Here is a 17986-nt window from a genome sequence, read left to right on the forward strand (position 1 = left end):
TAATAAAAGTACATCAAATAATAAAAAGAAGCACGTGGTAGCAAATGACTTGTGTGAGTCCTAAAGAGAGGCATAATTTGTAAACTGGTGGTACCTCACCTAAATCATCATTTGTAGGACGACAACTTGGAAATTTTCACTGCTATTATTTTAATGTCAAAAACAACGCTAAATTTCTGTCCAAATTGCAAACATTACAAAAGTGCAAAAGTAATCATGCAGTGTCCCTTTCAATTCTGAACTGCTCATTGGCAGTCATTGAGAAAGTTCTCACAGAAGGGACCACAGTGTGAGATTTCGTGCTATTGCTGCTTTTTTGGAAGGAAAAAATAACTGGCTGAACGCCCTCCAGCACGTGGGCAAGGAGCACCAGGGGTCAGCTCTCTGAGAAATGCACTGGGCAGACAGACTGACACCTCCTAACTGTCAGGTGCTAAAGAGAGAACTCCCCTGCCCTGCCAAGTGCACCATCAGAACCATCAGAAAGGGGAAGGGGCAGTGCAGTGGGTCGATGAGGGCAGCAGCGGTGGGGAGAGGCACATTTCCCATTCACCTGCGTGCAGACCACCAAAGTGTTCACAGAATGGCCTTGGGAAGCATCGGGACTATGAGGAATAAGAAGTGCCACACGCGAGCCCCCCCCCCCACCCTTCCAACGCCCTTGCTAGCCAGCAGGCGTCCCTCCCAGAGCCCCAGTTGTTGCAGGGAGCAGGCCTGCCTGTGTGGGCCTCCCATGGAGCACCGGACGGAGTCGCGCGTCACGCTGTCTCCAAGGCCCATCCCGGGAAGCGGGGTGTGTCCTCTCTCATCAGAAAGTCCTGGCCAGCTGCCTATGGAGTCAGGCCTGGGTATCTGCCGGGGCTGCCAGTGTGACGGAGAGGGTCTGGGAGGGGAGCTGGGGCGAGCTACTCAGCCTGGGCCACAGGCACCTGGTTGACCGGGACACACGACACACAACGCCACTCTTTATTATGAAAATGCCAACAATCCGGGTGGGGAAAACAGAGCAACAGAACCAACTGACCCTACAGTAGGGGACTGTGGCTCCTTGGCCAGCCAGGTCGCCAACCCTCACTCTGGGGTGGCCTTAGGGTGAAGAAAAGGGAAACAAAGATGACATACAGGGGGACAAGCAGGACATCCGAGGGCCTGTTTAGGGGGTTGGTTTGAAGGCCTCTTCCGGGATCTTGCCCTGGTTCTGGAGGGAAAGGAGATGGACTGTCAGAAGAGCCAGCTCCCCGAGCCCCACTCCCCCGCCACCCGGCCCCACCTTCTTGGGCCTCCCCAAGGCCCCCAAACATTCATCTTTAAGCCCTTGATTCCCAGACCTGACCTTGAGCATGGTGAAGATCTGCCCAGCTCTGAGGTAGTTCCACTGGTTGTCCTGCAGGCACCTGGGGTGGGAGAAGAACAGGGGAGCTCCGTGAGTGCTGAGGCTCTGAGCTGGGCCACCCTGCTGAGACACGCGTCCCGCGTGAGCGCCGCGTGTGGTGACAAGGACAGACCTAGGTGGAAGCCAGAGCTCCTGTCGCCGGCATTCCTGTCCACGGACTCAAAAGAGAAAGAGAGCAAGCTCTGAGAAAGAGCGAGGCAACTGAATACATATTAGTGAAAATGCTCAAGAAAATAACAAATGAAAATTTCCAAAAGGGAGAAGGAGAAGATGCAGACAATCAGGATCCTTAAGTCATGTTTTCCCCCAGCAATACTGAGGTTAAGTGCCCAGAGGGAGCTGCCACATCTGGAACGGGGCTTGGTGCCGGGGATGTGAGAAGCAGTGTCTCAGCAAGTAGAGCCAGAAACCATTGGAAAGTGAAGCCTGAGAAACATAAATCAGGAAAGGCCCAGTTCATTGGTCCTCCCACTTCATCCCTTCAGGTCCTCCCACCAACCTGGTCAGGAAAGAGCATGATTCACTGTGAGACCAAAGCCTGTTTCACAGTTCAACCAGGTACAAGAGACTGGGATCAGCAGTGGAGACAGCCACATGGTGTCCTGCATGGTCTCTGGGCTCCCAGGAGTGTCTGTGGCTGCCCTGAGGAGTCAGGGAAGACACACCCTATCCCCCTCTTCCCACATGACCTCTGGTCTGTATTTACTGGGAGATTACAGGTGGCCACAGCAAACTTGGTGTGGCTGTGGCTTGTTTAGGGCTGCCACGGAGCATATCACACACTGGGACTAATCCACAATGGGTTTCTGGGCACCTCACATGCCAGTGCTGGGCACACACCCATCACTCCCCTTCCCACCCACACACAACTCCTGGGCTGTACTCACAATGGGTCTGGCAGCAAGGGAGTCTTTCTAGTCCCAGTTTAGGAGAAAGAGCAGCCATATCACCCTCATAGACTTTTCAGCAAGAGGCGTCTGGATATAAGGCTTCAGAAAGACTGAAGACACACCCACCCCCCTTCCTCTGGGAACTCTGGACCTATATCCTCAGTGTGTAATCAGAAGCTTCAGGTAACCACAGGGAACAGAGCCTGTGAACAAAGGGCTTCCTGGTTGCTGGTAGCCATCTAAATACATAAGTCAGCTATTACCAGACCTACAAAAAACACTGACAACAATACAATAATAGCACAGGACCTCAACATACCGCTTACATCAGTGGGTTCATTTCCAACATATATAAATGTTGGTTATATATAAATAACCCATACATCTCAACAATAACAGCAACAACAACAAAACTCAAACAACCCAACCAAAAAACGGGCAAAAGACCTAAATACATATTTCTCCCAAAAGACATAAGATGACCCTCAAGCACATGAAAAAATGTTCAGTATCACTTATTATAAGAGAAATGCAAGTCAAAACCACAATGAGATACACATTATGTTTGTGAGGAAAGCCCATATCAAAAAGACTGGAAACAACAAGTAAATTGGTTCAGCTTCTATGGAAAATGGTATGGAGATTCCTTAAAAATTTTAAAATGGGGCCTCCCTGGTGGCACAGCAGGATGAGCACTGCCCTGTGAAGCTGTCCATAGCCTCTGCAGCGCAGGTTCGATTCCCCACCAGCCAGGGAAATTCCCACATGGCACGGCAGACCTCTTCTGTCTCGCCCGCTCTTCCCCTCAGCATTGTCTTTGATCCCTCTGCGTGTTCTGCTCCCCACTCTCTCTGGTGAATTCTCTCATCCTCCTGCACCTCTGGCCTGTGCCCCAGCTCTTGTATAAATAAATAAATCTTTGAAAAAATTTAAAAGTGGAAATACCAACTGATTCTGCAATACCACTTCTAGGAATTTATCTGAAGAAGAAGAAGAAAACAAAAATATGAAAGACAATTACCAAATAGTCATACTCGATTTTGGAATATATAGAACCAAAGCAAAAAAAAAAAAGGCAAATGAGAAAAAGAAGTCTTAGACTCTGTGAAAAACAGTGGTTACCAGAAGTGAGGGAGTTAGGGGGAGGAAGGAGCAGTCAAGGGACCAAGTGTGATAGTATATTAGCACTAGAGTTTGTGATGGGTGAGTGAAGCATGTGCACATGTGAAAGTGTGAAGTCGTATTTATGAAATTAAAAGGTTATGTAAACAAATGGTAAATCAATAAAATTTGACAAAGAAGGAAGAAATTTCCATAGCCACCCAGACTTCAGCAACCACCACCCTGATCAGTCGGCAGCTACCACTGAGATGAGACAATCCACTAGCAAAAAGAGTATGATTCACTGAAGGCTCAGATGATGGCAAGTGTATGTTAGTAATAAAGTATTTGTAATAGGTTATGTAAATTGTGTTTTTAGACAAAATGCTGTTGCACATTTAAGAGACTACAGTATAGTGTAAAGATAACATTTATATACATAGTAAAGCACAAAAAATTCATGTGACTTGTCTTACTCTGATATTTGTTTTATTGGGGTGCTCTGGGATATTTCTGAGGTCACCTGCACGTACATTTGTGAAATGCTGCCATCTTTGCAATACTAAGTCTTCTGATACAGGAACATATGATGTCTTTCTACTTATTTAAATCATTAATTTATTTCAACATACATTTTGCATCCCTTTAGTAAATTTGATCTTAAGTGTGTTACTTGTTGACATTATTATAAATGGAATTGTCATCTTAATTTCATATTTCTGATTGTTCATTACTGGTGTACAATAATACTATTGATTTTTACACATTGATCTTGTATCCAAAAACAATGCTGAACTTGCTTATTAATTCTAATAGATTTTCAGGGATATCTTTAAGATTTATATATGCAAAGTTAAGTCATCCAAACATTGTAGAGTTTTAAAATTATTTACACATACCACAATAAATTATATATTTTTTCAAGAACTCACTTTGGAAGCACACCATCCAAATAGTTCTGTACCTATTAACTGTAAGTTCCCAATGTCCCTCACTCCCTTTTCCCAGCTTATTCTCATCCCTGGAGACGCCCAGCACTCACTTCTGAGACCACTGGCGGTTCATCCCAGACTGGGTGGAGAAAGTCTGCACCATTTCCTGCTGCCTCAGGGAAAGAACAGGCCTACCGCTGGGCCTTGGCATGAAGACAGTGCTCTGGGTTTCTTCGGTCCTGGTGTTCCTCAAAATCAGTTCATCGTTCACAATGTACAAACTGAAAGAAAGGCCCTCAAACAACTGGGCATTGTATAACCCCAACCTCCAACAGTGATCCCACTGCCACTCAGTGACAAGATTCCATCTACATCCCTACTGTGGCTGCTTCCCAGATTTCTTGGCTGGTGTGGGCGCTGCTCCCACAGAATGCACCCTTGCAGAGGTTGTCTTCCACTTCACTAGATTTGTGGATTTAATCTCAACACATTTACCTTTTATAGCAGCCCAAGGATAGACACTCTAGCCCCCATTTTCAGCAGACAGTAAGTCACTGAGGTCTTTTACTTGACCAAGATCACTCCACTCAGGTAACTACTGGATGTTGGGGTCAGTGGAAGAATATGGCATTTTGACTGCAGAGTTTACACTTTTAACCAGTAATCTAGACCTCTCATTGGGTCTACCTGTTAGCTTTCCACAATATTAAGAAACTTCCAGCCTTCACTGACACATATCTACACCACTGGCCTCAGCCTGGGACGGGTGTTGGTTCCCATGTTGTACCTACAACACAGAACTTACCCAGAATTTGTGCCTGGAGTCAAGATGAAGGTTCGGGTGAAGGTACGAACAAAATCTTGAGACTTTCCTTCCACTTGAATGAGAACAAACAGCAATAGCCCCTTAGAGTTGCACATGCTTTTCACACAGCAGCATTCCCCATTTGGCAGGACCTTACCTGCTAACCTGATACTCCAGCAGCATCCTGATGGGAGCCATACAGGGACAATTTTTCACTGGGAATTGGGAGGGAGCTTCGGGACCAAGAGGGCAACAATAAGAACAATAAACTCCCATTGACAATCCTTAACGTGTGTCAAATCCTCTAACAAAAGCAAGTTTTCCTGGTTCATTTTAAAAAGCAGCCCAAGTGAATGGCATTGCTGGGTCATTTTGTAAATGAGGCAACTGAAAGTTTAGATAATGAGCTCAGGGTCACCACTTAGGGCAGTGAGATGAGAGCTATAAAACTCCACAATCTGTGTCCATAAATGTGTGAGCTGGTGGGGCTAAAAGCCACGGGATATACACCAGACCAGGACTCCCGGAGGCAGGGTGGGTGTGATAATGGGAAGGGAAGGGGAAGGGAAGGAAGAGGAAAGGAAGGGATGGGAGGGGAGAGGTGAGGAGGGTGGGGGAGAGAAGGGAGGGAAGGGGAGATGGGGAAGGGAAGGGAAGGAAAGGGTAGGGGAGGGGAGGGGAGGGAGGGAAGATAGGGGAAGGGAAGGGGAGGGAGGGGGAGATAGGGGAAGGGAAGGGGAAGGGAGGGGAGATAGGGGAAGGGAAGGGGAGGAGAGGGGAGATAGGGGAAGGGAAGGGGAGGAGAGGGGAGATAGGAGAAGGGAAGGGGAGGAGGGGGGAGATAGGGAAGGGAAGGGGAGGGGAAGGGAGGGGAGATAGGGGAAGGGAAGGAAAGGAGAGGGGAGATAGGGGAAGGGAAGGGGAGGGGAGGGGGAGATAGGGGAAGGGAGGGGAGGGGAGGGGAGATAGGGGAAGGGAGGGGAGGGAGGGGAGATAGGGGAAGGGAGGGGAGGGGAGGGAGGGGAGATAGGGGAAGGGAAGGGGAGGAGAGGGGAGATAGGGAAGGGAAGGGAGGAGAGGGGAGATAGGGGAAGGGAAGGGGAGGAGGGGGAGATGGGGAAGGGAAGGGAAAGGGAAGGGAGGGGAGATAGGGGAAGGGAAGGGAGGAGGGGGAGATAGGGGAGGGAAGGGAGGAGGGGGAGATAGGGGAAGGAAGGGGAGGGGAGATAGGGAAGGGAAGGGGAGGGGAGGGAGATAGGGGAAGGGAAGGGGAGGAGAGGGGAGATAGGGGAAGGGAGGGGAGGAGGGGGAGATAGGGAAGGGAAGGGGAGGGGAGGGGAGATAGGGGAGGAGGGGAGGGGAGGGGAATAGGGGAAGGGAAGGGGAGGGGAGGGGAGATAGGGGAGGGAAGGGGAGGGGAGATAGGGAAGGGAAGGGGAGGAGAGGAGATAGGGGAAGGGAAGGGGAGGGGAGGGAGATAGGGGAAGGGAAGGGGAAGGGAGGGGAGATAGGGGAAGGGAAGGGAGGGGGGGAGATAGGGAAGGGAAGGGGAGGGAGGGGAGATGGGGAAGGGAAGGGGAGGGGAGGAGATAGGGGAGGAAGGGAGGGAGGGGAGATAGGGAAGGGAAGGGGAGGAGAGGGGAGATAGGGAAGGGAAGGGGAGGGGAGGGAGATAGGGGAAGAGAAGGGGAGGAGGGGAGATAGGGGAAGGGAAAGGAGGAGGGGGAGATAGGGGAAGGAAAGGGAAGGGGAGGGGAAGGGAGATAGGGGAAGGGGAGGGAGGGGAGGGGAGACAGGGGATGGGGACGGGAGGGGGAGGGAGGGGAGGTGTGGGAAGCTGGGAAAGTTCTGGGAAGGAGTCCAGCCAAAATGAGCAGAAGTGGGAAGCCTGGGGAAGGAGCTCTCCAGACACTTACCTTCTTGAAAACCCCATTGACAGAAAAGTAGACCATGGTTTCCTGAAAGGTGAAAACAGAGCTGTGAGCTCCTTCTGCACCACCCAAGAACTCTGACTTCCTTGGTGTGCCTAAGGGAGGAAGCAGGCGCTCACCGTCTGGACGCACAGTTCTACCACCCACGAGTTAAGGTCATGCTGAGTTCTGGGCAACGTGCAGAGGGATTCAACAATGTCATATTTTGTACTCTTCAGCAGCTGAACCCGCAGGTCTATGGGGGGAGAAGGGAAGGTCAGGCGCTCGGGCCCTATCACTGACCCCCTCACACGCCCTTTCCCATGCTGATCTTGCGCCACACATTTACCAGGATCCTTGAGTGTCTTCATATTCCTGTTATACTTTAAATACACTTCCAAGCTGCTTCTAGGAGAAAAAGGGGACCCGGAGGTGGTGGTCGGGGCAGTGTGAGTGTTTTCAGGAACCGCCCTGTGTCTGCTGGGGAGCCACATGTCCCAGGACCAAAAACGGAGCTGTGATACTCACGAAGCTGGGTCTTCGGGGCTGAAGAGAACAGTCAGGGAGAAGCAGGCCTCTTCGTGGTAAACACTCAGGAGGCCCTTTCGGTCTCCATAGTCATAGATCAAGTAATACCTGTGGGGAGGCAAAGGGGAAAGGCTCTCTCCATGTTTTGGGTCCCTAAGGAGAGAAAACTCCCCTTAACTCAGGAGCAGCCTGTCCCAGCCCTCCTCTGCCTCATGATGCCAGGGTAGCACTTACTGCAGCAGAAATTGCAGGACTAAATTCTTCAGGGTCTCAGATCCTTGATAACTTTCCTGGAATCAAAAGACACCGTGAAACTATGTGGTAGACAAAACCTCCATCACAACACCCCAAATCCTATTTGGTTTCTCCTCACCTTACAAGGCCTTATTATCTCGGGAACATGATTGTCAGTTACAACTGATGGTGGCAATTCCTGGCCATCCTGGGGGAAAGAAGAGGAAGTCAACGGTGCAGACCAGGGTGGCTGCCCTGGATGAGAAAGGAGATTAACAGATCCAGGGTGAACAAGGGTCAGAAGCTGGGCGTGACATTTCCCTTGAAATTCTATTGGCAAGACTATAGAATGCATCTTCAACAGCGAGTCCTGGAAGCCTGTATTATTTACTCCAACTTTTGGATTAGTGAGTGAGTGATGAATGTGTGTGTGTCTCTTTCTGGACAGCTTTTTACTATGAACAATAGCTCATGCTTTTGTCAGAAATCAATGTACCCTAACTGGCGGAGGATTAGATATAATAATATAACTTAGGCAAGTTCCAAAACACTTTAGGACAGTATTGCCTTGTAGTAGAGGTTATCAATTTTAATAAGAGGAGACAATGAGGAACTCAAGCACTTACCAGGCGTAACAGCATGGGGAGACACGCCCGGATGGCACTGTCCAAACAAAATGAAAGGAGTAGCTGACAGTTCAGGGTTGTCAAGCCCCTGCTCCCGCCCCCTCATAGTAACTCCTGGCTAGGCTCCCCCAGACTCCCTCTCCACTGCCACAAGACACAGCATCTGGAACCCCAAGACTGCCCCCATCCCTGCCTGCCTCTGGTCCCCCCTGAGGGCTCCAGAGAGGAGAGGGCATGGGGTGGGAGCCCAGGGCGCTGCCGCCTCACTCTGGCCTAGCACCGTCCCAGGACCAGGACCCCCCAGGGATGGCCCGGATGCTGGGCAGGAGGTGAGTGAGGTGGAACTCGGCAGGCAGGATGGAAAGGGGGCGCATGAAGACTGAAAGGGGTGAAGGCAGGACAGGAGACAGGAGAGTCCCAGAGGCGCAGCTCACAGGAGAGAGAAGGCAAAGGGAAGGGGGCAGGAAGCAGAGGGAAGGAAGGGGAATTGGCTCCCCCGCTGCAGGCCTTCCCTTCACCTGCCCCTGGCTGGCCCTGAGGCCCCACGTGGGCGTGGGAAGCATGCACCTGTGGGGCTGGGGCCCTCCGGGTGCCGCTGGGCCTTCCTCAGCCCCACAGCCCACCGAGCCGGCATGGACAAAGGGGCAGCCACGGGGGCAGGACACCCTCCCCAGAGGAGTGAAGGGCCAGGCCCAGCTCAGCATGGGGGGGAGGGTCTGCGGCCCCGCTGATGTCCCCGCCTTCTCTCTGCTGGCCCTGGGCACCTGTGCCTGTCTTCCTTGGCCCCTTGCCTGGGAACTCAGACCCCTGACGGGCTACCCGGGGCACCTCTGCGGGGCCAGGCAGGACCATGGCCGGGTGGAGGGAGGGAGGGAGGGACAGTGCCCGAGAGGCCTGTCCTCTGTGTCCTCAGACGCCGCTGGCCTCTGCCTTCCCTCCCTCCCTCCCTCGGGAAGCCTCTGCTCACCGGGGGTGGCCCACCTCTGACCCCCGGCTCAGGAAACCCAGGTTTCTCCAAGGAGGTCCCAGCTCCTGGCTCTGGGCCGGAGGGACGATGACATGATGACAGCCATCCAGGGCCTCAGCCCCCAGCCCGGGCCAGGAAAGCCCCGTGTCAAGCTGGGATTGGAGGGGGGCCCTTGAAGCTAGGAAAGTGGGCACCCCCAGAACAGGAGAGGGCAGCCTGGTGCCAGCACGGGGCTGGAAGGCCCATCTCAGCACCAGCCTGGCTGGACGTCCCTTTATGTCCAGGGCACCACATCGGGCTCAGGCTGGTGACTGGTGGTCCCGGCGGGGAGGGAAGCCCTGCTTCCTGGGGCGCACGCTTGGCAGGGCACGCGAGAGAGGCTGGAGGCAGACTCAGGACCAGACCCCAGAGTGGGAGGACAGCGAGCGGGTCGGAGGAAGGAGAGGAGAGCTCTGAGCGCAGATGAGGGACACGGAGGGGAGAGGGCAGACTCGGGCCCATGGTTCTCCCAAAGGCCAGGCCTGCCGCCTCCTGGTGGGAAGCACTGTCAGGGGTAGCTGAGGTTCCCGGGTGAAGGTCCCAGGAAAGGTGGCAGGGGCATCCCACTGACCTCACGTAGGTGGCCCTGTCTGGGAAGGTGTCACACAAGGGGTTCCCATCCAGCCACAACTCTTCAAGCTTCAGCTCTTTCATCTTGCTCACCTCCTCCACTGAACTCAGCTGAGAAACATGGGGAGGAAAATTTGTTCAGAGAAAGGAAGACCTCCAGGCCCTTATACTCCCTGCCTATACCCTTCTTTACAGGTACCTTTGCCTGCCTTCTGCCTCTGAAGACACTATCTACAGTCAACCCAGCTTTGATCTGACTTTTTTCTCACCTCATTTTTTGAGAGGTTCAGAATCTTGACTGTGGGGAGCATCTGTATAATGTCACTCAGGCCATCCAGCTGGTACAGTCTGTTGTTTTGCAAATCCAGGGACAACAACTTGAAGGAAGAACAGTTACTACTTAGGTCCTGGGAGACAAATGTTCCTCCCACCCCATCTGTTTCTCCTCCTACCATAGTGTCAGCACTGGGCATGAGGTCTCACCTCTGGGAAGTTGTGTTTGATGATCTGCAGGATGACAGACATGCAGCCTCTGTGATTCAGGATTATATCAATACCATGGTTCTCCAAATCTTCAAGAAGAGGGAATCAAAAGGCTGAAGGGATCCAGGGTCAGTTGCATCCTCTCTCCAGCATAGCATCCCTAAGTCTCCTTCGTAGGTACACCCCTCTCTGCCCTCACCTGCCCTAGAATGACTGCTGTCAGTCATACCTGGGTCAAAGCAGAGACTCTGCAGGTCAAGACATTGCTGGTAAGAATCATATCGTTTGTACATGGTCAGCTGCAGGGACGGATGGAGAGAGAAGCTCTGAAATTATGCTGATGACAGGGAAATTGGGGGGCTGGGGAAAGAGAGGTGGGTCTGGGTTGGGTGGGCACACAACCCATCTTGCGTCTGTATTACCTTTAGTTGCTCTGTTTCTTCTGGCTTCAACTTATTCTGCAAACATAGGGGTTCAGGCGAGGGACTGACAAAGATAGATATCTGTAGGAAGGAGATGTGAGATAAGCACCAGGGACCCTAATTCCAAAGATGGCCAACCCTGGCCTGTCCTCCTGTCTTGAAATTGGATACAAGAGATGTCCTTGATACACACCTTTTTGTTCTCCTTGTCACAAATCTCGCCGTTGGCGTCTTCCAATGCAGCAGCAACACTAGCATCCTGGACATAGAACCTTGCCCCATATTTCATGTAGTGGAACTACAGGGTTTGGAGGAAACACAACAGTGTCAAGGGCAAAAAGCCCTTGCTGAGCCAGGTCTCTCCTTCCTCCCTGAGCCCACGCATGTGCCCCCACCGCCCTCTCTTACATCCACGGGAGTGAAGGGGACTCTGCAATGTGTCCGCAGTGAATCCATTAGCCAGGTCTTATCATACTTGATCCCATTAGGAATCTCAGGGTGAAAAGAAAGGATGGGAGGGAGACAACATGAAATTAGGCCTACAAGGGCAGACCCAGAATTCTCTATTCTGACCTTTTTTTTCAGTGCTCATAGCTTTATTTAATTTTTTAATTGTGGTAACATTGCTTTACAACACCATATATGATTTAGGGAATAGGTTCCACCTCCTCAGGGGTATGTCAACCCACACCACACTCACTAAAAAGCACCCATAGTCCTTTACCCTAGACCACTGGGCCCTCTCCCTACTTTGTTCTCCACTCCCAACCTCCCCATCTAGTACCCTCAATTATGTAGTCATATTTCTAGGGTTTGTTTTGCTTTAGTTTTGTCAGTTCCTTCTTTCCCTCCTATATTCCACTTATGAGTGAGATCAACCAATATATATCTTTCTGCGGCTGACCTATTTCACTTAGCATAATTCCATTCTGATTTTCTACTGTGCTTAAAAGACTTCTAAAGTGAAAACCATTGACAAAATTTCAACTATTTTTCTGCCAGGCATGGGTTTTTCTGTCTTTGCTATTGCACAATTTATCTCCCAAATAATCAAATTTGGATGCTGAAAATGATCTTTAAATGACTTTTTAAAAAATATTTATTTATTTTACACAAGAACTGGGGTACAGGCCAGAGGCACGGGAGGGTGAGAGAATTCACCAGAGACAGAGCAGGGAGCAGAACAGGCAGACAACTGAAAACACTGCTGAGAGTAGCAGTGGGTGAGGCAGGAGAGATCTGCTGCGCCATGTGGGTATCTCCCTGGCCGGCTGGGAATTGAACCATGCTGCAGCTTCACAGCGCTGCACTCAACCCGCTGCGCCACCAGGGAGGCCCTGAAAATGATCTTTCTTTAATAATGCTCCTAGAGATCCTAACCATTGGAGACCCTACATTTCCTTCTGACAAGGACTCTAGAGACTCAACACTCCCACACTCAGCTTGAATCAAATTGAGGCATCTGGTGAGGAGCTGCTTCATCTCCTTGGCAATCGTCTGCACCTTTGCCTTTAGCCAACCTGCTGTGACATTTCTACAGAAAGTCTTTGCTGTTACATTGCTTTGGGACCTATCCTCAGATGAGCAAGTATGTCATAACACCCCTTGATCTTGCCTCCCCTGCACGTGCTCTACATTTGGTCAGGATACTCACTATGATCTTGAACCAGTCCTGCAGGCATTTATCTTGAGTTTTAGCCTCCATTTCTTTCCCTGGAAGAACTATATCTTGATGTTCATTATGCCATTTCACACAGCTACTGGTGGGTTGGAAGTCAGAAGGTGACTGTGGGAAGTAGAGAAGGAAATGCCCAAACTGTAGAGAAAAACACACAGAAATGCTACAGTCTTCTTTGCACTTTCACCTCAGTGATACAAGATCTACAACTTGAAATAATCAACCATTACTTCAATTACAATAGTCTTTAGGTTTTGTGTGAGAGAAGGAAACGAAGTCCACGAAGAATGAAGAAGTTGCATAGTCCCAGGGGTGCTACACACAAACCACACTGCCTGGTCACTTACTGTCTGACTTGGGGGTCCTTCTGGTCAGCCCTCATGGTCCTGTTTCCGTCACCCTCCTGAAGGTGGGGAGGCTGAAACTTATATGCACATGTTCATAATGAAGGTTGACCTTACCAAAATTGCCCCACTTTCCTTTTCCCTGTTAAAAGGTACAGCCATCCTAATATTTTGAAATTGAGAACAAAATAAAGTTTGAACACACATGAGTGGCCACATACTGTGTGCCACATCTTGTCCTAGCATCAATTTAGAGCAAGGAAATTGTCAACTTCAACTCAGGAGACAATTCTTCTTAACTGCTGCTCTTTTATAACAGGTGTAAACAATGAAGTGTAATGATAGATGTCAACTACACTTTCTAAATGTTTTGACATTTCTCTACTTTTTTGCTGTTGTTGATACATAATTTGATTACATTATAGTCAGAAAACATACTCTGAATGATTTCAATTCTTTTAAATTTGTTGAGGCTTGTTTGATGGCCCAGCAAATAATAGTTGTTTTGATGCTCTAGCAGGTGAATGTTCCGTGGGAACATGAAAATAACCATATACTCGGCTGTTATTGGGTGCAATATTCTATTTATGTCTTGTAGACCTTATTATTTTATTATTAGTCAGATCTCCTATAGTCTTGTCAGTTTTCTTTCTACTAATTCTATCAGTTGTTGAGAGGGGAGGTGTTGAGACCCCTACTGTAATGGTGGATGTGGTTATTTCTCCTTTTCATTCCATCAGTATTTGCTTCCTGTGCTTTGAGACTCCTGAGGTTTGGAAGTGTACGCAGTTAGGGTCATTATGTCTTCCTGATGAGTTGTTTTACCATTATGTAATAACCTCAAAGTTTCCACTCATTTCCTTTGCTCTGATTTCTACCTTATCAGATATTGTGGCCTCAAATATGTTTTTAAAAGTGTTTTGATCATATTTTACACTATCTTTACTTCTCAGAATTTCCTTGTTTACTCCCCGTGCTTGTCACCAACATATTTAATTCACCATGTGGCAATATTTGGAAGTTTCACTCCCCATTGTCTGCTGCAGAAATAAGAAAGTCTCCAGCCAAGGGTGGCACAAGGGGTTAAGCACAGCATTATGAAGCAATCTGCAGCCTCTGCAGCACGAGTTCAATCCCTGGCCGGCCAGGGAGATACCCACATGGTGCAGCAGACCTCTCCTGTTGCGCCCACTGCTCCCCTCAGCAGTGTGTTTCAGTCAGTCTGCCTGTTCTGTTCCCCACTCTGTCTCTGGTGAATCCTCTCACCCCCTGTACCTCTGGCCTGTACCCCAGCTCTTGTATGAATAAATAAATAAATCTTAAAAAAAGGGTAGTCTCAATTGTCTTCCATAGGTCGATTCTCAAAGGGTATTTTATTTTTACTACATTGAACTGAAATAATGTACCAGTTGATGGTAATACTAGTGGTTTGGAGAGAGGGAGGATTATGGCAATTAGATGGTTAGAAGCTGAATTTTCTTTGATTTTTAAAATTCCAGGTTCTGTGGGTTGGTATGCTATACAATTGTACATTAGTTATGCTACATTTCCTTAGAAGTTTATTCACTTCTGGTCACTCAATGATGAGTACAAGGCTTCACATTAACTCATCACACAGGTGATTACATTCACTGTGTGACCTGCTGTTAGGAAAGTCCTGCTGCTGCTGACATTTGGTATTTTACCTATATGGTGCTTGGAAGTGAAAATCACTATGGGTAGAACATTTGATCTAGAATCTCCCCACATTCAGTCCCCAAAACTTGGAGTCAGTCTGGAGTATTCTTTCTCTCACACTCCAAATGTAACTTACAAGAAAATTCTCCTGGCCCTGCCTTCAAAATAAATCCAGAATCTAGTCACTTTTTATGCATATAAGTACTGAGGTTTAGGCCAGAGGTGCAGGGGGCGGTGAGAGGATTTACCAGAGACAGAGTGGGGAGCAGAACAGGCAAATTAACTAAAATACACTGCTAAGTGAAGCAGTGGGTGAGACAGGAGAGGTCTGCTGCGCCATATGTGACTTATGCTCTCTGGCCAGGGATGGAACTTGGGGCCGCAGCAGTGATAGAGCCTTAACCCCTATGCCACCAGGGAGGCCCAAAATCTAGCCACTTCTTATAATGCCATTGCTACCAGCCTGGTTGTTATCTTTATCTCCTGTGCTGGCACACCTCACAGAATTGTGCTTCACTTCATTGTGTTTCATAGATATTGAGTTTTTTTTTTAATTGAATGTTTGTGGCAACCCCGTGTCCAGCAAGTCTGTCAGTGCCATTTTTCCAACAGCATGTGCTCACTCCGGGTTTATGTGTCACATTTTGGTAATTCTCACAATATTTCAAACTTCTTCATTCTTTTTATATTTGATACAGTAATCTGTGATCAGTGAATTTGGATGTTACTTATATAATTGTTTTAGGGTACCACGAACTGCACCCATAAAAGATGGTGAACTTTTAATAAATATGTGGTGTGTGTTTTCTGACTGCTACAGCAGTTACAACCAGATGGGTCTTCTCCCACCTCTCTCCCTGCTCTTGGACCACCCAGTTCCTGAAACACAACAATACTGAAATTAGGCCCATTATAACGCTCTAGGGCCTCAGTGTTCAGGTGAGAGCAAGGGGTACACATTTCTCATCTTTTTTTCTGTAATATTTTTATCTTACCCTATTTCTACACGATGTTGGTGTTGAGTAATTAATTTCAACTGACAGAATTCTTTTTCCTTTTAGCACTTTAAATATATAATTTCATCATCACTTGCCTCTCAATTTTCTTTTTTCTATGTGTCATGATTCATTGTTCAAATTCGTACACTTTACAGGTTTTGATTTTAACTCTCATAAGTATTACTGGAACAATTGTCCTTATAAAACATCTTTGTGGGGGCCTCCCTGGTGGCACACGAGGTTAAGCACAGTACTGTGAAGCTGTCTGCAGCCTCTGCAGCATGAGTTTGATCCCCAGCCAGGGAGCTACCCACATGGCACAGCAGACTCTCTTATCTTGCCTGTTGCTCCCCTCAGGAATGTATTTCAGTCACTCTGCCTGGTCTGCATCCCATTCTGTCTCTGGCAAATCCTGTCACCCCCCCCACACACACCTCTGGCTTACACCCCAGTTCTTGTATGCATAAATAAATAAATTTTTAAAAAAAATAAGGAAGTTAAATAAATAGACATTTAAAACAAACAAAAGCTAGGGAAACTTGTCACAAGTCAACTCAAACTAAAGATTGATTCGTAGACCAAAGAAATAATAAGATCTGAGATAGAGGCACAAAGATTCAAAAGTAATAAAGAATAATGACATTGGCAAACATGTAGGAAAATCTAAATGAGAATTAATGGTGCAATATAGCGATAATTTCTTTGAATAATTTAAATATAAATTAGGTATATATAATTAAAATGTATAACAATAAATCAGGAGGGGCATTAATGAAATTAAATGTTGGAAGGTACTTATGTTACCCAAGGAGATGTAAAACAATTGATTTATATCAGACTGTGATAGGCGAAAATATATGTTGCAATTTGAAGGGTAAACACCACAAAAATGTCAAAACAATGTTTAACTACCAAGCCAGGTAAGGCAAAATTGAAAAAGGAAAAAATAATGATATCAAACATTACAAAAGAGAAGAAAAAAATTAGAACAGGGAAATAAATGTAAGGTGAACAGTAAGATGATTTAAACCAAATCATATCTAGAATTATATTACCTATAAAGGGACTGAAGATTTCAAATTAAAAAGAAGAGATAGCAGCTAAAAAACATTCATTCAATTAGATGCTCCTTAAAAGTGACAAATGTGAAATGTAAGAACACAGAAGATTTAAAAATTAAAAAAAGATTGCAAAAGATGTACTGTTTTTAAACACTGAACAACTGAAAGCTGGTATAACCATTTCATGAGAAAAATATGTACTTTCAGTAAAAACATTACTAGTGGAAAAGGGAGATTTCATAACAATAAAAGGTTCCATCCCACATGAAACTATTAAAACAAATTTTAAATTTGTATGCACCTTTTAACATAGAGCTAAAATATACACAGCAAAAACGACAGAAGTGGAAAATATATACAGAGTAAAAAAAAAAAAAAGAAATGACAGAAGTTAAAGGAGAAATGGGTAAGTCCACAGTCCCTGTGGGATAATTTGGGGCAGGGGGGAATTTTAATACACCTCACTGAGTAACATAAACAAAAAACCCGATCAGAGGAAGATTAAACAAGATGAGTAACAAAATTTACTTATTAGAACACTACGCACGGCAATCCATGCAACATTTCTTTTTTTTTTTTCCATGCAACATTTCAGAATAGATCCTTGTTGGGCCATAAAGCAAGCCTGGAATACCTCTATGGGATAATACAATGCACCCTGAATGATCACTGTGAAAATTCAAGGGTCATGGTGGGTCCCCTGCACTCTCCCCTACCTCAAGTGTGCATTCCAAAATGCACACTTAATTTCCAAAACTTCCCACCACAGGTGACCCTCCCCACTTCCCAAATCCTGGACCAGAGAGGACAACTTGACTCAGGCATTTCCCCTCAACCAAGGGGAATGTCTCTGCTGTCATGAAGACAGCCAAGGGAGGGAGGTTTTTCTGTGTGGAACCAAGAAGGGTGTGTCAGAGCTCACTCAGCCTATTTCCTCAGGAAAATGGAAAATAGCCTAGGACCTATATAAAGCCCCCTCATTTGAAGGGGGGTTCACTGAATATTCTGTGGGTTGGGGTGGGAGAGGGAACCCAGACTCCCTCCTGTCTTGTGGGGAGCTGAGGCCAGAGCCTCATGCTGACCAACTCACCCTGGTATTGCCTGAAGGCAGTGAATTGTCCCCACTGTCCCCACAGAGTGTTTGTGAGGAAAATCTGTGAGATTTAGAGCTGGGAATTCGGAGAAGATCCAGAAAGGCGGGAACAAGCAGCCCCCAAACCACTTTGTCAGGGACACACAAATAAAATGGAGTCCTTACAGGAAGTGCCTTCTCCAGGGCATAGAGAGGAGAGTTCTGGGAGACAGAGGAGACTTACCTTCCTGTTATT

At 47.6% G+C, this 17986-nt stretch overlaps 1 protein-coding gene across 1 annotated transcript; it reads right to left on the reverse strand.

Moving 5' to 3' along the window:
* Positions 1-963: 963 nt before the first annotated feature.
* On the reverse strand, positions 964-17775 carry LOC119246613 (nuclear RNA export factor 2-like). The gene is made up of 20 exons (XM_037512974.2): positions 17749-17775; positions 12555-12716; positions 11309-11392; positions 11094-11198; positions 10901-10981; positions 10708-10777; positions 10479-10567; positions 10265-10372; positions 9997-10106; positions 8420-8456; positions 7933-8001; positions 7794-7849; positions 7560-7667; positions 7381-7439; positions 7172-7287; positions 7034-7079; positions 5122-5194; positions 4427-4597; positions 1334-1394; positions 964-1198 (listed from the first exon to the last, which is right to left on the reverse strand). The coding sequence occupies exons 2-20, from the start codon at positions 12603-12605 to the stop codon at positions 1154-1156; spliced, it is 1539 nt and encodes a 512-aa protein (XP_037368871.2). The 5' UTR covers positions 12606-12716; positions 17749-17775; the 3' UTR covers positions 964-1153.
* Between the last annotated feature and the right edge of the window lie 211 nt (positions 17776-17986).

The sequence above is a fragment of the Talpa occidentalis genome, unplaced genomic scaffold (assembly GCF_014898055.3).
Source record: "Talpa occidentalis isolate TD23 unplaced genomic scaffold, MPIMG_talOcc4v2.1 talOcc4.15, whole genome shotgun sequence".
Taxonomy (NCBI): domain Eukaryota; kingdom Metazoa; phylum Chordata; class Mammalia; order Eulipotyphla; family Talpidae; genus Talpa; species Talpa occidentalis.